Source organism: Pyxicephalus adspersus, chromosome 3 (assembly GCF_032062135.1).
Source record: "Pyxicephalus adspersus chromosome 3, UCB_Pads_2.0, whole genome shotgun sequence".
NCBI lineage: Eukaryota > Metazoa > Chordata > Amphibia > Anura > Pyxicephalidae > Pyxicephalus > Pyxicephalus adspersus.
In genome coordinates, this window is record NC_092860.1 from 107531023 (window position 1) to 107552547 (window position 21525).

General features: G+C 37.5%; 1 protein-coding gene across 1 annotated transcript in view; it reads right to left on the minus strand.

Moving 5' to 3' along the window:
* Positions 1 to 13036: 13036 nt before the first annotated feature.
* DCHS2 (dachsous cadherin-related 2) overlaps positions 13037 to 21525 on the minus strand; it is a 166416-nt gene continuing 157927 nt past the window's right edge. The window contains exon 20 of the mRNA XM_072405938.1: positions 13037 to 20872. Within this exon, the coding sequence (XP_072262039.1) occupies positions 18258 to 20872 (2615 nt within the window). The 3' untranslated portion in view covers positions 13037 to 18257. The remainder of the gene's footprint in view (positions 20873 to 21525) is intronic.

The window sequence follows — 21525 nt, forward strand, 5'->3', positions numbered from 1 at the left end:
AAAGGCGACTGTTCACATACCATTGCCTCTCTCCTATGACACTCAGGAATGCCCCAACTCCTAGAAACCTCTGTTACCACCTCAGGGGAAGGGGCACTAGCAGAACTCTCAATAGAAGGGACCCAAACCTAGGCAGCTTCCCCACCGCAGCAAAAGGCCCTGGAAGCCGAACGAAGAAGGTGCCTTCTAGAGACACCCGGATCTGGAGGAGGTCAATCAGGAAGTTACATGGAGCCAGGTTGAGGGTCATCCTGAATATGTGGAGGCCGGAAATTAAACAGAGGGGACTGTGCCATTGAGGAATCCTGCTGAGGAGGTACCGGATCTGAAGAGGAAGCTAAGCAGGATGAAGAAACAGGAGCCTGCCGGTCAGAATTCTGGTAGGAATCACCTGCGCAGGATAGTCCTGGAAGAGGAGGGGAAGGACAACCTGGAAGAGAAGAAAGGACATCCGACGCAGGAAGAGAAACACCAGGATCCAAAGCAGAAGGAGCCAGAACCGAAGCATGAATGTCAAGGTATCGGAGAAGCCATTCATCACCCCCAGGCTCCCTGGCCCACTCAAGGACTCTGCCCAGCATGGATTTCATCCTGAGGGATGTAGACGCAGAGCCATTGTTCTTTTAGTCCTTTGCTGTAAGTTGATCTTTCTAACAGTTTTTCCTCTTTTTTTATAGGTCCCTTGCTTGTGGATCAGTGGCTGAAGCGTGGGGATGAAACTTCTTGACCTGCTGTTTTCCTAATAAGGGAGTATAGGTATCAGGGAGTGTATCAAATCTCCTCTCCCCTCAGCTTCCTGGGTGTGGCTCGGGGTGAATTTTTTTTGTACCAAAAGTGGTAAAACCCAAGCCACACTCAGGGTAGGAAAAAAAAACCTACCTGCTCCCCTCGATCCAGGGACGTCCTCAACGGTCTTCGGCCAGCTTCGCCATCACATCCCCGGGCTTGATGGATGCGATGCGTAAAGCGTTTGAGAGGTGTGGCCGGGCAGGAAATTCTCTTCTAAATCATTGCTCACAGAGAAAGATAATAAATATTAAATGCAAAAGTACATCTATTAGTGCATCCAACAGCTTTGTCCAGTGCCCTAATTTACAGTTTGTCCACTATTAGCCCTGACCTTGATCCGACCTTTGCTTGAACTTGAACTTTTCCTGACCTTTTCCTCATTTCTCCTTTGAACACTTGTTTCTGACCTTGAACATTCCTGACTTCTTACTGGAAACTTGACCACAGCTATGGCATCCAAAAGGTGTCTCACCAGCGCAAAAACTGTTTTTGAACAGCTAGAAAGCAGAGACAGTGATTTGGAGTCATTTGTGGAATCGAGTGATAGTGATTCACCAGGAAACTCATCAGACAGTGACAGTGAAAGTGAACACAGCGACCAATCTGAACTTGAAGTCAGTGATATGCGAACTTGGTGCTCTATTGACCTTGATGCGGCTCAGCCAGCTGTGGCTGCATTCATTGAGAAGAGTGTGCGATCCCCGGGGCACTAGAGGTTAATTAACCTTTAGTGCCCTGGGGATCGCATACAGGGAGAAGATTTCCAGGGCTGAAGGCAGCTCTGGGAATCCTCCTGTTTTAATTTCCTCTCCTAATGGTTTTGCGAAATCGGTTCGTGAAACCGAAATTTCGCAGAACCATTGTAAATTCGGAGAAATTTTCACGAGAATGCCGGGAGCATTCTCGCTCATCCCTAATGATGGCCCTGCGATGGAGTGACAAGATAGATGTGTGATAAATGAGTACAGTCCATAATGCCTCCACTGTTATGGTACGCACAAAAGATGGGAAAGAAATAATGAAGCCACAAGTAGTGATTGACTACAATAACACCATGGGAGGTGTCAACAGAGCTGATAAACCAATGACATTCTACCCAGAAATGAGGAAACAGCAAAAGAAGTACTACAAAACTACTTGTTGAGCAATGCTTGTGGAATGCCTACATTCTCTACAAGCAAAAGAGTGACAGGCCTGTGAGTCATTTTGACTTCATTAGGAAAGTTTCCGAATCTATTGTCATGAACCACCAAACACCATCAATGGCTGTGAATAGACCTGGACGTCATGCTGTTGTCGTTATCAACCTGGAACGCCTGACTGGTCGTACATCTCACTAACCCAGAAAAAGGCAGCACCTACAAGGATGTGCGTCGTTTGTTGCTCAAAGGGAGGTGGTAGTTGAAGGAAGATCCGAAAGGAAGCCAGGTTCTACTGTCCTGATTGTATCGTTGTGCAGTCCCATGTTTTAAAATTTACCATACCCGGGATGTCTACTAGATGTTTAATTTAAATTTATCAATAATATTGCACCATTGTTTGGACAAATTTCAGTTTTGGATTTGATTACATTTTTAAATTAAATTTATTGTTTTATATATTTTTTTATATATATTTTTATAATTATTATTTATAATTTTTTATTATAATCTAATTCAGTCTTTGTGTTTCAAACTTTATCATTGGTGGGGAGAGGTGGTGGGGGAAGGAGTGCAGAGGTGATCAGTGGTGGACGGGGGAATGCAGGGGGGTGCATTGGTGAAGGGAAGGTTGCAAGAGATGAAGAAGTAAAACGTGGTGAACAGGTAGGTACATTGGGATGCAGAAGTTATAAATAGGTACAAACATGAGTAGTGGTGGTGAAAAACCCCGGAGATGCTAGTGGAAAAGATGTGCAGATATGCAAAGTTAAACAATAGTGTAATAAAGTGTAAAGACCTGGGCTGTAAAGGAGGACTGCCTATATCTGCTGAGCCAGTAAGCTGCTGTACCTGAACAGGTGAGCAATAGTGTAGGGTGTGTTGCATAGATGATCAATGTTGGAAGAAGCTTTGCAGGGGCATGCAGAGATAAGATTATGGAGGGAGATTCGCAAGGGAGTACAAAGGTGAGCATTGATAAGGGAAGGGGTTGCAGGGGGGATGCAGTGATGTGGGGACCAAAAAAGGTCCAGCTTTGCAGGTTGCTATATCCACCTCAAGGTTATATATGGGACACTTAATCAAGATAAAGACCATAATGTCTCTCACTTTTTTTTTAAATGTAACATCAGCCTAAAAATTTCAATAAAGTAATTTTCCAACCTTTGAGGCAGTTTTGAAAACAGCAATGCACAAAGGAAATACAATGTGCAAATGAAATACATATAATTATGGGTAATCAAGGTGTTCGGGTTGCAGGGTGGGCGGTGTGAGGTCCTCGAGGGGAAGTGGTTGGGGAAGGTGTGTGGTAAAAGTGTGGAAGTGTGGAGAGCCATCTGTGGTATGGGGTCTCCTGGTTTGTGGAATGAGGTTGGTGAGGGGTTAACAGCGGGAGGTATGCGTGGTTGATATGGTTCCTGAGGCTGTGGAGGGGCGTCTGGGAGCAGTGATAGATATATCAATTGGAACGCAGATCCCAGATTAAGGGAAAAAGGGGTTAAAATGATCGAGGACCTGCCACCTGATTATTATTGTTGGAAGATAGGTTGTTAATGAGGATTATTGGTGATTGTACAATAAATGTTGCAATGTTAAAAGGTTAAAGTTGTAATTAATAAACGGCCAGTAGGCCAATTTTACCATACCTCAGTTGTCGTGGTTATTCAAGGGTTAAAGGGGGGAAAGGTTAAGTGAGGAGTGAAAAGGCTCTTGCATGCCACAGTCATGTTTTTTGCATGTTCAGCCATGTCATAAGTGCATGTTCCACTCAGACCAATCACCTGATGCTTTATTACCTGGTGTGTAAGGCCAGGTCTGGTGCCGGTCAATTACCTGTGTGGTTTGCCATAACACGGGGCCCACTCTAAAACATGGGCAGAGTGATATTGGTCTTTGTTAAATTATGTGGAGGGACTGTAGCACAAGAAAAGAAGATAAAGGCACCTATGGCTAGGTAGTTGGTGGAAAAGAAAAGAAAAACAGGGGATTTGCATGGGCTGTAAGTACATTTAATAAAAACTATACAGAATGAACATCTTAAAAATGATGTGGAGGCAAAAGGTGTGCTTTAGGTAGATGACTATTTAGGATGTTTTGATTTTATTTCCTATGTTTATGTTCTTCTTACAAATTATACTATATTTTTATTAGCGTACAAAAAACCATTCACATCAGTCCTGATAATTTGAGGATCACTGATGTCACTCGTCATAGAGCCAGTTAGGTCAGGTACCATTTCATATATTTTAGGTTATGGTATGATAAATAAGCAGAAACAGGTGGAACATAAAGTAGTGATGTCTCTTGAAGAGTCCAGTGTGCAAACCACATATCCATAGTGCTGCCTCACTTGAAGTGAACCACTGTTTTCAAAGTATTATTTATCCAGCTTGTAAAAGTGCCTCAAATTTAAATGTAAGAAGATGTGAGAATTAATGCATGTAAAAGGCATTTGTGGTAAACTACTAATCCCAAACACAACAGGTTAGTCTGTAAAATGTGGATTACTTTGACACTGCTGATTTTGTCTACTAGTGTGTTATAAAACTTTTTTGTTATCCCCTCGGCATGCTATCAAAAATGCAAAGCTAAACCAGGCATTCTGAAACAAATGATGTGAGTTTCTGCCACAGGAATGCTAGGGAAAGAATCTGTAAAACTTCTACAAGAATTCTCTCTCGGTCAAATTTAAGGACCTGGCATCTCATTTAATTAAAGCGAATCTAAATCAATGTGTGTTACAGCTTGTTACAGATGTGATAATAATCTTATAGATTGCTTTTAATAGCTTGAGGGAGTTTGGGTGAGAGGACATTTTACTATGATAGTTGTTATGAAGCTTGACAGTAATGGGAGTATAAATTATCTTACAACCTTTGTTTAATTGCCGTTGGCATAGCAGTGGGGCTTGAGATGCATTGCATTAAGATACGTTTGACTGCATTGAAAGAAGGATACAATAGTTGGAAAGAATAGAAAATACTTAATAAGTAAGCCCTATCACAAAAATATACATTTCTTTTACTGCATCTGGTTAATATATGCAATCATAGTATTTAGGAAGAAGGTCCAAATTTACGCCCACCTAGAATTTGACCAACATTTTGCGAGTTTGGGGAGTGGAAGTCCAGGAAAAATAAAGCAGGTATGGCCAAGACAAATCCTTTTTTTTTATAAAATCATAAGACACTACAGCATGAACTATGATCTTTGAACTATGGTCAGGAGAATTACAATGGCTAATTACAGCAGTGGGGGTCCCAAGTTTTTTCATTGACCAAACACGGTCAATGACATCATTTGGGATTCCCTTTGCTGTTACAGTAGCTAAATGGATATGTGTTTTAGTAACAGGAGTGAGATATGTAAGCATTAGTGTCCAGCATTATATGCATGGATTTACATTGCTGGAACTGCATGATTGACATTGATGTAAGTAATAAAAAATACTTTAATTTTATTTGGTAATTTTAAAGGTAATTTGTAAGGATTTTTTTTTCAATATAATATTTTAATAAATTACTGTTTACTGTAGGCTGTGTGTGTTTTTATTTTTTTTTTTATTTTATTTAAGTTTAAATTGAAAGAATGGTTAGGATACTAATGTACCAATTTTCCTGGGATGAGACAGTTATCTGATCTAGTTCAAGGATCCTCGATGAGCACCCAAAAAACAATTCTTTTAATAAACAGAAAATACATGATGCAAAAATGTGGGACTACATTATTTCTATTTTTAAATGCTACGTTTTGGATGTAATCGGCTTATGGAAAGTAAGTAAGAATCGAAATCTCAACACCCTACTACATACACCATACAATCCATACCTATTGTACTGTGACCCCCATCTTTCTACATATTCGTAAGATATGATTTAGTAAAGAGGTTGATAATACTGCCAGGATATAGATTCTAGGTGGAAAAAAACTGTTAAAAACAATATACAAAACTTAATAAAATATTTTTAGATTCATGTATGTGTTTGGTTAATCAATTTTTCCCATCCAGTGACAAATATTAAACATAGAGGCATTTATATTTTGTAGCACCATTCCTTTTTTCTGCCACACAATGGTGTCATGCTACCATATACATTCCTTAGAATTGAGAATGCTCTCTAAAACACATAACAGAAGGGATATGTGGGTAGGCAACAGCATGCAGAGTGTGGTCTTAAATGACAGGAGGTAATTTTCTACACATAGGGCATCCATGGTCAAATCACCCGAGTGCTATACCAGTTGGGGCAAAATAATAGGTAGCACCACCCATCCTCAAAAGGTCTTTTAGACGCCGAAGTCACAGTCAAAAATGAATACCATGATACTCCAGGCTTGTGTATTAAACATGTGTGCCTACAAATCTATTATAAAAAAAGGCAAATGTTAAACAATCTAAAACAGGAAGCAAAGGCTTTTTAGACTATCCCTCAACCAGGGTTCTTCCAAAGGTTGTTAGGGGTTCCCTAAGCAATGAACACTTTTTGTCTCTTAAGTCAATGTAATCGATACCAAATATTGGTAACATATCTGTAAGGGTGACATTTTCCCACTGACCATAAGTGTAAGAGGCATTCTTCCCACTAACCTTACTACACATGTACTGTGAGCTGTGGATACAGTAATTATAGCAGGTTTTCCCTAAGGCCTGAAAGTTATTTCAGGGGTTCCCCTATGTTATAAAGGCCAAAGGCTGATTTAGAGGTGTAACAGCTGTGACGTGAGTAAGCCATTTGCTATTTCACTGAGTCTTCTGTCACATGAATAATACAAACATTAAAGAGTGGTAATTGCATTATATCTGTCATAACTATTTAAATTTATACTATACAAAATCTTGTCTGTCATCTAAGTGCCTTTTATATTTATAGTAGATTATTCCGAGTTCATGAGTTGTGTAAAGTTTCTACTTTTTGTTTTACTGCAATTGATACACTGAAATACATCTGCATGGTGTTGTTCTTGGTAGGACATGCACAGTTTAGACATTTACAGCATTTTAAACAGAACTGAAAGAACCAGACTTGGTGCTGAGTTTGCCTTTGTGGCCAACTGATGATTCAGTGGCCCACACAGACTTTTTTATTTCTGCTCTAGCTGACTGAACCTTTTATTCAGTAGCATCTTGAGTCAAAATAAATAAGATAAAAATAATTTTCCTTCTTTAGTGGAAAACCCTTTCCAACACTTCCTAGACAAGCTGTTAGGTATTTTACAATAATTTAGTACCTAATTGAGTTTCATGTCCTAATGACACATTCCTTTCTCCAGTTGTTTAAAAATATATGTTCAGTTTGTCCTTGTGAATACGTTATATTTTTTGTAGAAAACTGCATATATTTAATGCCTGTGGCTACAATCCATGCTCCCTTTAGAATGTCTTCCTTTGTAGTTGCCCCTTTGTGAAGAGAACTGATGCTACAAGTGTAAACATCCACAGCCATGATACGCAATGTAAGGAATCATCGGACATGCAGTTTTCTTCTGGGCAGTCTTCTAGTCTTCAGACAGAAATAGTAGAAACCCCCAGCAGCCTTGACACATATTGGCTGTCCAATTCAAAACTTTTAAAGTAAGCATATATTGCTCATATATGTTTTTTCTTATTGTTCTTTATTCTTAATGTGAGGACTATGCCTTTAGATTCCCTTTAACAGTTCACCTATGTCAGGGGTCCCCAACCCCCGGTCTTCGGCACTAAAGTGGGCCGCAGCCATCTGACAGGTGGGCCGTGAGAGCACAGAGACCAGTGGTGATCTGTGGCTCTGGCCACACTGGCCACACTGGCTAGGGCCGCAGACCATGTCCCCTGTACAGATCGCAGGTTTGGGCGGTGGGCGGATTGTGTCTCTGCGATGGAAGAGTGGGTGAGTTCTGGCATTATGACGCCACTCAGGAAAGAACTCTACAGGACTGAAGTCCATAGATTCAGTGGTCCGCAAGCTGCAAAAGGTTGGGGGCCATGGCCCTATTTGATAAATTGATGCTTATGTAATAAGTAGTGTTATAATGTGATTTGAAGTTAGAGCCACCTAACAGCTATATTTTTTAAAAATTTCAGCTGCTGGAGTTAGCAATGGCACACTTTAGAAAACCAAGCGCTGGTGATTTCTGCAGGTGAGGGGACTGGGAAACAGTATGATTGTATTAGCTGAATATTTAGAAAATGCTAAAAGCAAGGTCTGTGTCAGACAGTGTGTGCCACTCTTTTAAATAGCCCAAAGGTGCCCAAAAAGCTGTAAATTAAAGGATCTTTCCTACATTGCCCACTAAGCCACCTAAACTGATCTCTCTTCATCACACTGCAAACTTTCACCAGTTTTAAATTACCATAAATGTTCCTTTTACATTTGATGGTCTTCCCATGACATTTTTGGAGTAGCATTAAAATATTTTTCTAGAGTACTTTACTGCTAAGGTGGTATTAAAAAGCTCTTTAGATGTTGTCTCATATAGAGTATACAACATTACAGTTTTTTATCAATAACATTTGCCACATTAGAGCATTAGCTATCATATGATAGCTAATGTTTCATGAAAATATTAACAATAATTAAATGCATTTAAAGAGTAGAGCCCCACAAAAGGAGCCATCTTTTAGGTTTATTTCACCCAATCACCATAATTTAGCCTTCCCCTCGGACTTCAATGCATTTTGCTATAACAGTGACATTTAACCAATGCATCCCAATTTTTGACCAACCTTTAGTACACATAGTTTTTTTTCCTCTGTACCAGTGTGATTGCTGTATTCTTTTTCATTGTTTTAGTTTTTAGAAAATAAATAAGAAGTGCTGAGTTTTATCTTGCCTCTGCTTGCATCTGATAAGATTCCATGCACACTGAAACTGATTACTTTATATTTGCTTGGGTTAACCTGTGCATGATTTACTTTATATTTTTGAGTTTTCAGGTGTCTGAGGTAAGACAAAATTTTTACTCAGCATTGAAGAAGCAAAGTCCTTTGATAATGTCATTCAGCTAATCCCTGGCATTGTAGGGTAGTATGCTGAAGACCACAGATGTTTGAAATGTTACTGCATGGCATGGAGACCAAGTTTCTCTGGCTTAGAAAGGGAGACATAGATGTTTGCCATAGAGAATGAAAATAGAGACTACTTTGTGCTGGTATTTTTGTAACTGTTTTAAGTGTCTCTCTCATAGGAGACACAAGGCACAAACTTGTTGTGTGAAGGAGCTTCAGCTGAAGGCAGTAAAAGTACATCTAGATATGACAGTAATAAAATGAGGCAATACTTCCTGGCAATGCCGCCACTCCTCTAGGGCAGTTCATGATCTCTGATAGAATAGGTAATCTCAAATGGGAATAATACATTGCAGAAAAAAGGGTATGGGTGTTTTGAGTTCATTTGGAGACTAGAAAAAGATGACTGAATCCCACAGAGGGCACAGGAGCCTCAATGTTGCAAAGTTTTGTGATGTCTGACGTAGTAAGAGCAAAATGCAAGGGGAAGATGCTTCAAAGCTTGGAATATTTCCACTGTGCTGGGTAGCTAGTGCTTAGGTAGGCATCCTTCCAAGAGTGGCATTGGGGGAAACAGGCACAGTGTAGTTGTAAATAAACTTCCGGTTCCTAAACATCAAAAACTGCTGTGCGGCTTTGAGGCTACTAAATAAATATTCTGTCTAAGTTAATTTGGTGAAAATATGCTTTTCAGATAAACAATGCAGATGTAGAGTAGTTCTAATTAACAAAGGGGTTAAAAGACTGCAGGGCCATTGCCATTACCACTCTGAATGTTGAATGTAGTCTTCCTAGTTACCTTCTTCAATCTGGATTAAATTGTAGGTACCGCACAGATTCAGTTTAAATGAATTCTGCCCCTGCAGTAAAAGATGGTTTTTGGATACACTTTCTGTAGAGATTTTCAGCAATATACTCTAAAATGGCCTTGGTCCCAGAAATATTAGGGGATACATACAACTGTTCTCTAAGGGAAGTGGAATCTAGAAAAAGGTCAATGGCAGAATTTTTTGTGATAACTGTTCAGTATTATGTGTATAGAAAGTTACTGGATCTTTACATGTTTGCTGTAGGAGGATCCAAATGTTATTTCCATGTACTGAACCTACCTATTTACTTGCAAAGGCTCTAATAGAGGTATTTAATAACAAGACAAATTACTTTAAAGAGTAGGCAGAAATAAAGTTTCCAGCTGCTCTTAAAAAGACAAAATGCCCAAAGTGGCATTGGTCCTTTAAAGGTGCAGTTGTCATGGAGCATTGGGAAAAGTGGTGTCCAGCATGCCTCCTTCCAGGAATTATATTTGTTGGGTTTCCCTAGCCCTGGAGGACAATGTTTAATGAAGTGTCACCATGAAGTGAATACCACAATGGTTAATACACCACAGCAAACGCGAGGTACTAAAAGCAACACACAACTGGAGTGTCAGGGTGGGCAGCAAGCATACATATTCAGGAACAGCTGATGTTGGAATCCAAAGATATTGTGTATTGCCAGAATAATAAATTACCTTTATATTAAGTTAAAATCCTAACTGCCAAATAGCCTAAATAAGTAAACCAGAAAAAAAAGGAACAAAAAAGGAGGGAGGGTGTTGAGGGATAGATGGAGATGTCATAATAGATTAATTGGGAATTACTGTTTATGATGTATTTTGTTACCTATAATAAAAAAGAATACTTAGGCTGATTAGAAATATCTTTTCCTCACCCCTACACATTTACATGATAAATTGTAAATATTTTGGGTTACTTAGTTCAGCATTAAGTGCAATGTTTGTATTCCATAAAACATTTATATGTGGTAAAGAAGACAAACACTGTGTACATAATTGCTAATTTTTAAAACAGCAGATGGTGAGTGATAAAGCTATGATTCAGCATTAACAGATTTACAAGTGCTTGTAAAAATGAAATGTTTTCATTCCAATTTAGGCCATTTAAAAGCAGTTTATTTTTAATATCACTCAGCCAAGGATCTTCAAGAAACATCTTAGTTTTCTTTACAGCATTTTGTACTTTAGATAAGGTCAAAAAGACATTGTAAATGTTAAAATATTTAGTAGGGATTAAGTTTGGGTCTGTTGCTACTATGGATGTGCTAATTTTGGGATTAGCTAACTTTTGGATGAAAACATTTCAGGTCTGTTGCCAGAATAAAGGAACAATCTATAATGCAGTGCACACTTTTTTTTATAAAAGGGTGACCTCACAGGAGACATTTTGTTTAGAGACAATAGCTTATTTATTAGCTGTAAATAAACTTTAACTTTTATCTACATGTGAACTTTCAAACTTTTACAAAACTGCAAGATTTGCCCTGTGTTTTCCAGTGTGGGTTTTTCCCACCAGTACTTACACAGAAAGGTTGGTGAGGTGTTGAGGTGTGATAACTTTTTGTTTGGCAGTTGCCATTAGAATAAGGGTCCCACCACCATCACCACCCTGGTTGTGACATCCATCTATCCAGACTGTTATTCCCTCTTAGCTGTATGCCTATTCTGGGTTAATAACAATATTAATTCCAGCTCTCCTGAATTTTACACTGTTTGAAATCCTGCTCCAAAGAACCTTATGTCCTCATTGTAATATTGTATTTTGTGACATTATTTAGAGACCTGTGTCATTTTTTTGGTGTGTAACTAACCACAAATGCTTGAGTTTATATACTCTATCTCTGTTGCTTTTTGATACTAATGAAGTGCTGCAGCTTTATTTTGTGAAGTTTGGTCTGTTACTAGAAAAAGAATTGTATTTCAACTTAAAAATTGACTGCATTACTCTGTGTTTGTAAATAATTTTCTGAAATATTTATTAAGATTCATTTTGTTAATACTAAATACTTTAAATAAAAATATATGGAGTTTTTGCCATGTGACCTTGGCGTGAATTTTCTGGGATGAATACACTATCTCAGTTTTTACTTCATATAAAAGGGTTGTCTACCCTTTTACTCTATGTAAAGTAAAAATGTTCAGTTTAGGTCTGCTTTAAATGAGGGGTTGTATTGTTCAAATTTCAAGAACCAGTAATGACTAAATGATTATCCTGATATGCAAAATATTTGAATTGAAAAAGAGGCACTTTTAAACTCACATAATTTTCAATAACCTAAAGTATATCTTTTGTTGAAAGATCAATTTGTCATATTTGTCAAGAGAAGAGGTAAAGAAAAATCTTTTAATGGAGAGAAATGTTCAGAGGACAACTGTCTAAGATCGCTCTTACTTTTTCCCTTGCTTTCTGTACATCTCTAGTTAAAGGAAAGGACTCATAGCATATGATACATCAATCAGGTGTTTTAATAATTTTCTACATCATCCAAAACCTGCTGCCCCCTTTTCCTTACCATGAAGGTCCAAAGCCCATTAAAGGTTCTGATTTCAAAAATGAGGGGACCCTGTGCAATGGTTTTTCATAGACACCCATCTATTACCTGTCAATGACACAAATTCCTGTGGCAGCTCTCTACATTGAACAAAATGACAGGAGCATCTGGACGGAGCTGTTGTCATTGCATTCAGCCAATCCAGTAACGGGGTAGCTGTGGACAGGTTTACACAGGGAACACAATGACAGGAGATCTACCCATTCATTGTTTAGCCAATCCAGGCATCAGTCAATGACAGCTGTCATAATTCAGTAACATTACTGTCAGATCCAAACTTGGATTAGTAAAAATCTGAACAGAAGGGAATTTATTTATGTATTATTTACAGTTGTTTCTGTTGTTGTTTACTATTGATTATAATTATGTATAATATGCATGTATAAGATTTGCTAATATGTGAAATAAATATTATTTGCAATGCGTAAAAGAATATTGAAGTTCTTTAGATACTTATAAAAGCACATTCAATAGTTTTTTTCACTCAAGGAATTTGTCAGTTCCTCATTTTATAATGAACCATGCAAATTATTTTGGCATAGCAGTACAAAAAGATTTTTTTGCTGAATTGTCATTTCCAGCTTGTTAGCCATACTGAATTTTAGTGGTCAGCTCTCATTTACTCACATTTCTTTTTCAGCTATGTACAGTACATCCTTTTTCTATCTACAATTTCAAAATAAGTTATAAATATGGGCCCTCACATGTTACAAATAAAATCACATGCTTCAATGACTTAAATATATTTTTCTTAATATTTAATAACAATATAAAAAGTTTTTTTTTACAAAGTCTTTATTTTGGCTTCAAATGAACATTGCATTGGAAATATGTTATTATTTTAGTACATTTTGGTTCAATAAAAATAACATTCTGCATGTATTATTTATAGACTTTCCTGAATGTAGCGTAAAATATAAAACAAGAATGTCAGGATAGGTCATTATCATTTACATGTACATCCCTAAGAATTCCCCATCCATCCTTAAAAAATAAATTCTGTGGAGGGAACAGAATACACAACTACACAACAGACATTAAGGAATGGGCTACTGCTTAAAGTGTATCTAAACCCTTCCCCCCCAAAAAAAATTATTTAGCAGCTTACCAGTCATTGGATGTGGTGGCTTCATTAATTTACTTTTAAAACTTTTTCCCTTTTTTTTACCTGGTGATCCTACTTGTAACTTACTTTCTGTCTGGGGACCTGTGAGACAAAACTGACAATGTCTACAAAGAAGCAATATTGTCATAACTAATGTTCCACTTCCACTAATGTCCCTTTTGCAATTAGCATGTTTACCTGCCTGCCTGATCACTCTGTGGAGCTGTCAAATGCGCTGTGCATGTGCAACTCCTGCCGGGACTGAATAAACTTTATTATCCCGGCCTGGACAATTTAGATGGCAAAAGAATGGAAGGAAAAAGATGGCGGCACCATGCAATGGAACAGGGACAGGTGAGTATCTCAGGGTTTAGTTCCCCTTTAAGCTGCTTTTTTGAACAAATAGACTTTAATTAACTCAAGCTCTCCTCATCTCTGCAGTGGGGCTGGTGGTAAAAAACAATGAAGAAAGTTTAGAAAGCTGACAACATTGTTTGAGAATTTTGGTAAATATGAAGTACCCTGGATTTCTAAAAGTATCAACGGGTATTTTTCTTTTCATTGTTTATTTTCTTTTGTGTTTTTTGGGGGATTTAGATATACTTTAACATAACATTGTCACTTACAAACGAAAAAAAAAAAAAAAACAGGATAAAGCACAGACACCTAGAAATACTTTCCCATACCTACAGAACTTTTCAGTCCCCACTCTCCCATCAAACCCTAGACCTTTCTGATTAGTCATTGATCTGGTAATTCTTGGTAGTGTACAAAAAGGTACATTTTCCCTCTACTTAGTCTTTTATACATTTTTACTGGACCGGCACTAAGAAGGACTGATTCATTGGCTGATGGGTGAAAAAGAAGTAACGCGCTGAAGCTTTGAACGTTTTGTTTTGTGTTTTAATGCTCTTTTAATGCTCTTTTAATTCTTCAAAATGCAGAACTCCAACCATATATAAAAAAAGAAGGGTATAATAGATCAGTCCCCATACCATGAATGATGTGTGCAACTAGGTAAAGTTGTATCCTTAATAATGAAATGCATTCTTCCAGGTGCCAGGAACATATTCTCTTCCACAGCTTTCTATTATGATGACTACTTACTGTATCTAAATTCCTTTTCACAGAGACCATTTGCCTACCTACCACAAACGTAGGTCAAAGCAGAAAGATATAACCTAATTGTATCTGTGCTGCATATGGGTATGTCCACCTACATGGTATGATTATCACTTTCTTCCAGTGCATAACTTCCTGTAGGAATGTACTATGACCACTCTTCTGTCACCACCCAAAGTCCCACCTCAAAGATCCCATGTATCATCCCATGACATGGCTTCTTTTACGTTGTTCATGTTGAGTTGTAATTTGCAGATGTAAATACGTCACCGTGATGGGATGCAGGACAGACAAAACCCCACTACAGTTTATTGTGAAAAGAAAAAGCATAAATGATGTCTTTAAATATAAATGTAATAAAGATATTTACACAACATATTTTTAAAAAATAGTGGCAAAATAGAGAACAAGTAGATTTCCTTGCATGCCAAGAGTTCGGCTTTAAATATAATCCATGTCACAGGAGCCAACAGTGTAGCAAACCAATTTCATGACATACCGATAGGGGTGCCAGATTTGTATACTCATTATGCAATGTATATTCATTGATCTGGTAATAGTGGGCCCCTGGCAGGTAAGCAGTGTGCTATGGCCCAGATACAAGTGATAGAAAAAAGCTGGAATTGTAGTATGAATGAACTGTATGATCTTTCACACAACAACACAACTATTGCAAGGCATGGTATATTTACTTGTTTCAGGAACACGGATTAATTTAATGAGAAGACACAATAGTCATCACCAGACCTCCTCTTTTTATGTCTTTTAGTGTTTTTTTTTTATTGCTTGACCTTATAGCTTTGGATCTATTCAAATAAAAAATATAATGAGAATAAAAGTAAAGGTACTGTCTTTAGGTAAAAAAAAATATAATTTATCTAAAATTTTAATAAAATGAAAGCTGAAATGTAACTGCTGACTACTGGCATGTTTTTTTATTTTAATTTTCCCTTCCAGTTTAATTACTCTTCCCCATAATGCTTTGCGCTCCAGTCAAGAAAGTGTAAAAAACTAAAATATGCTTTCAACAGATTTGAGCAGTTATTATGTGTTTACCCCCACACTTCCATTTTATTGCTTCCAGGGAACAGATCAGTCCCATTGTTAGCTCCCTTTTCTATCCATGTTTCTAACCAATAAAACACATTTTCCCTTGCTGGTGTAAAATGTTTGGCAAAGCAGATGGTAACTGGTACTTGGTTACATATTCCCCACCATTACTAAAATGTGACAGTTGCAATCATGTGATCAGAGATTTTACTCCAACACCCTCCTCCGACACCAATCACTATTATAGCTACAGTATAGTACAGCCAGTTGACCCTCTGGTCATCGGCACACACTCTCCTGCTCATCTCCCTGCCTTCTTCACTTCCCTTTAGCACCATAAATTTGTTCTACAAGTGTGTTTGTTAGTGAATGACCGCAAAGGAAAGTGCATGAGCCCTGACTCCAGGCTGAATTTTTTGAGTTGTAGTGTCATGCATAATGTTACAAGGCAGCACATGATCAGAGACCAGGCCATTAACGCTCACAAGGATAAAGGGAATATACTTTCTATCATCTATTGATGAAAAGCTTGCAGGAAAAGAAAGCTCTAGATACAAAATTTAGTACTACCATGATACTTCATACTATTAACATCGGCAAACACGGAGCTCAGCTTTAATATGTAAAGTATTAAATAACACTTTGAAGTTATATGAACACATAGTTTTGCAAATACCAATATGTTTATGTCTTCTGTATGTACATCTTTTTTTATGTTGCACTGAATACTTGAAACAAAAGTATTCTCATGCACATTATCCAAAGAAGTCCATTTATTTATGGAGCTTCCTATGATGGTGCTGGTGGCTAATGCAGCATGATTTTAACATCACATTGTTATAAATTGACTTTTCCTGCTAAAACCCAATTTGGCAGTTTCTGAGGTCTTTTGAAGATTATGAAATGATCAGGTTACAGAACAGCTTTTTGGCGCAGAATATGTCCTTTTTCAGCTATGAAGGAAAAACAAAGATTTTTTTCTAACATCCTCTGCATTACCCAATAATAAATTACATGTATTGAATATATATTATAAAAGAATAATACAAATCTGTCATGTTAAATTGTACCTTGTTTCAATATCTTTGCAGTTTAAAAATTGACAAATAAATGATATAAACTTTTCATCAAAGTATGATGCATTGATATAAAGCATTAAAAAATACAGCAGACATTATTTATAAACAGCAAAAAAAATTGGAAATGAAGGTGCCGCCCATAGTAACCAGAGTATAGCTACTGTGCCCAAATCATACATTTTAAATTAAATAATTTAAATTGTGTTATGTTATCCAAAGTCATCAAATGTACACTGGGTTTTAGGATGGATCTGCAGCTATTTGTCACGTGAATATTATGCTGTGCTTTAGTACACAAGTATGGTTGTGCTACTCTGGTTGGCGGCCGGGTGAAATTTACTGATAATTGTGCTGCAGGCTGGAGTAGATTCTACCTAGCCAGGAGGACCGACAACAGAAAGTAAAAAGGTGTAAGGCATTGGCCATAGAGTGATATGTTCAAGGTGCCCTCTGACTCTCAGCGTGCATTGTTTATATGCATGGTGGAAACGCAAATCACCCCAGGTAAGTAGACTTTGTTCAATGAAGTTTCCTAATAAATTTTTATATCCACTGGGGTGCACATTTAAAGCAAAAAAAAAAAAACCTAGTTAGCATGGGCAAATTACCCTATTTCCACACATTTCCATAAACGAAATCGTTTATAGCAATGTTTTTTACTCATAGTGGTAAATAAGTAAAAATACATTCTTCACTCCGTAATTTTTGTTTGCAGAGGTATACATTTCTTTTCTGGTGGAGTGGTCTATAACAAGTAAAATGTTGTACCAGTAATGACGGGTATATAATTATGTGATCTTTCCACCAATCAGGGCCTTAGTATAAGGCTAAACAGTGAAATAAGCAACTTTGTAAATAGCATTTCTATCTTATTCCATTAGGCATGTGCAAGGTTTAATAAAATATACTGTACCCAGTGAAAACTGTTTCTTTTTTGTTTGTCATGAAGATCTATGTCTACAGTTAAATATGGCTTTTTAAAAAATGATAGCCTAGACATTAGACTTACACTGGATTTATTTTTCATATTGGATACCCAAAACACTGCACAACCATAAGGGAACAAACTAGTAAATGCCGTATACATAGTTCACAGTTTTGTAATTCTGCATTTCAAAATCAAATCTGCCAGAAAGGAAGATTTGAGAAATTAAATGATATCTGTATTACAGTTATTTAATTAACTGTATATGTCAGTAAAGATAATGGATGGCATTATGTGTCATCTAGTCCATGTACATAATTCTAGTGCAGTACATAAATATTTATTTCTACTAATGGTAGTATATATCTAAATGCTGGTAAATACTGGCCAGTTACTATGAATTTACTGTTTGCACATATGAGTTTTGATAGAAACTTTTCATGCACTGTTGTGAGATTCCAGGAATCCATACAAATGATAGGTTTGGATGTGGGAAACAATATGTTAGCCTACAAGAAAAATGAAGAGCATCCACCTACTTGAAACATTTTGATTGGCTAAGATGTATACTGTAGCAAACCATGTAGATAGTAAAAAAAGTAAGACTGATTAGCTCAAACATGCCCTTTTTGGTCCTCATAAATGTTCAAAAATGTAAAAACATTCAATATTTTTTTTACACCTGAAACTCTTGCCGTATTAGCAATTCTTCAGAGAGAGCAGGCACTGATGTTCCACTGAGACCTGAACGCACAGGTGAGGTGGAAGGCGTGTGAACTGTGAGCATAGATAGCGAGGGAGAAAAGGTGGGGGGCATAGTTGAAGACTGAGATGCTAAACTTGAAAAAAAAGGAGAACGGGGATATTTTACAAAGGTTTGTCCTGACATAATGGTTGGCATTCGAGGTGGAACAGCCCTTATTCCCGGCTGTGCAACCGAAGTAATGAGTGGGGGTGGGAAAATAAAAGGCTTCTTTTGCTTCTGTACATTTCTGTTCATATTTTCATCTTTTAGCCTGCCAATATCACAAAAAACTGAGGAAAGTGTCTGAAACCTGGGCTCCCAACTAAGAAGATAATCCCAGTTGTAGCTTCCTCTCAGGTCCTCATCGGAAGCTACTAAAGATGCCAGAGAACCATACCTAGAGTCATAGGACATGGGGACATATATATAGTCTTGATTAATATCTTGTATTGTGTTTTTGTCCTTTGGATTTGTGTCATTGCTGTGGTGGGTGGGTGGCAGCTCTGTTTTACAAGTGTAATGTACTTGACCCTCCCCATCTCCATTTTTCTCTTTAAGGATCTCAACACTTTCATTCCTTTCTGACCCAATCACTACATCTGTTTCATCTGATTCACACGAAAGAAGATCAGACTCTCTTGGAATTCCTGAGTCTGGAACTCGTGAACCAGTTTCACTCAGAACTGAGCCAGATTCTTTTCTATTGGGGTATTCATTGATCATCTTTATTTCTTCATCTTCAGCAGTTTCCCCTTCTGTGGAGCCATGGCCACTTGAATCTGAATTCCTGCATTTGTTTCCAGTGTCTTTCTTTTCTCTGATGCCAACTAACCCCAACCACTCAGCTGTGTCTGGAGTTATACCATTCTTAATATTTTCATATTTTGGACATTCATCAGGCATGCAGTCTTTACCATTTGAATTGGGAAGTGCAGGGATGGCAACTTCTTTTATCCCACAAGCATTTACTACATCTTTGCGCTTATATCTTAGAATAATTCCAATAAGGCTTATTGCCAGTAGCAAGAAAACCACAAATGAAATGCTGAAACTAATGGAAAGTATGTTTGCTGACATACCAAAGTAGCCCTCTAGAGCAGTTGAAATGTTAACGCGAACAGTGCAAGTTGATGACTTTGAGTCTAACATTGGGCTTTGAGCTTTTATTACTAACTCCATAATGTCATTATTTTTCTTACTGCCACCTCTAATTTTATGAACACTTCTGGTTAGATAAATAACTCCATTGGAATCATTAACAGAAAAAAATTGTGAAGGCTTTTCGAGTGAATATTGGATGATACCATCAACTCCTTCATCCTTGTCTGAAGCTTCCACCTTACCAACAATTTCTCCAGGTTTATTTTCTTCAGGCAAGTCAAATAAATATTGATCCTCGATAAACATGGGTGGAAACTCATCCTGTCCTTTAATGTCCACATACACATGAACACAAGATGTAGATTCACTCTTATCTTTCACTTGAACTATAAGGCAATATTTCTTCTGTGACTCAAAATCAATTTTATACTTGGTATAAATATCTCCAGTTAATGAGTCTATGAAAAATGAATCTTGGCCTTTGGGTTCATTTGGACATGTTGAAGGAATTGAAAAACTTAAAACACCAAAAGGTCCTGAATCCAAGTCAAATGCGTTAGCTTTACACACTGGTGTAAAAGGGGGCATGTTTTCATACAGACTGCAGGTTAAACTGTCGAACAAAAAGTTTGGTGTGAAATCATTATCATCCAGTACATTTATATAGAGTTTTGCAAAGGCATCATTCTTTCCATTTCCCCACCCATCAGTAGCTTTAATAATTAAAGTATGGGTCAATGCAGTTTCAAAATCCAGATGGCGTACTAATGTGACAGTACCATTTCCGGCATCTATTGTGAAAAATCCTTCATCATTACCAGATGTTATGCTGTAAACAATTTCTGCATTCTCTCCATTGTCAAAATCATTGGCTAAAATGGCAATAACCTCACTATTTATAGGATGGTGTTCTCGAATGCTAACACTGTATTCACTTTCCTGCAGTATGGGAGGATTGTCATTTGAATCAAGAATAGATATCAAGACAGTTGCGCTGGAACTTAAAGAAGGGAATCCTCGATTCGAGGCAATTAAAAACAGTGTATGGTTTTGGCTGCTTTCATAGTCCAAAATTCCACTGACAGCTAATTTTCCAGTAACAACAAAAGGAGGATGGGAAATTATTCCAGCACTTTCCACAACAAACAAGTTTTGTAAATTTTCACCGGCAATAGAAAAATCAATGTCTCCATTTTCATAGGTCCAGTCCAAATCTGTGGCTGTAAAAGTGAGAATGGTTTCCCCGATGGATGTATTCTCACTCACAGTAATCTGGTAGATCTCTTCCGAAAATATTGGTGCATGGTTATTTATATCACGAATCTGCAGCTCAATAATGGCAGTTGACGTTAAAACTGGGAAACCATTGTCCATTGCTTCTACGATAATAGGAATCATTATATCCCTTTCCTGGATGTCCACTGGAGAATCGGTATGTATTGAACCTGGAACAAGAAAAATTAGGTTAATATCTGGTTCTAAGTTGGACTGTTTAAGCTTGCAGGATCAGTAGATGACAACAGAAATTGAATAAAGCTTGGTTTAAAGATTGGGATCAGGGTTAAAATGTCTGATCAGCTAGAAAACATGAGTGACTTCTACTACTTTCAGGTATATCAGTGATAAAAAAAAATCCAGTCTAACAAAACATATACATAAAACTGCATTAGGATGCAATGTGCAGATCAGTTTGTGAAGCTTTGAAGAAGACACCAGCTGGTAAGTCCAGTTCTGAGATTTTCAGTCATGAAATAGAACTCACAAAATGTACAGCACACTTCTGTCCTGTAATTTAACGTTACCATACCTAATGTTTGTCCTGTAAAATGCTCATATTAGGGAGTTGTGCCAATGTTTAAAGTGGACCTAAATTCAAATTTTACTTTACATAAAAAGGTAGATAACCCTTTTATATAAAGAAAAAATTAACTTTTTTTAACTGCACCTCCTCCTACTGTTCTGATCCCCAGAATGGGTGCGCAGAGGTTCCCCGGATACCTATGTCATGCATCACAGGAGGCTCTGGCTGCTCCTTCTTCGCATTGTCTGATCTCAGGCAAGGAAGGAGCCTTTTTTTAATGGTTCTCATATATTTGAC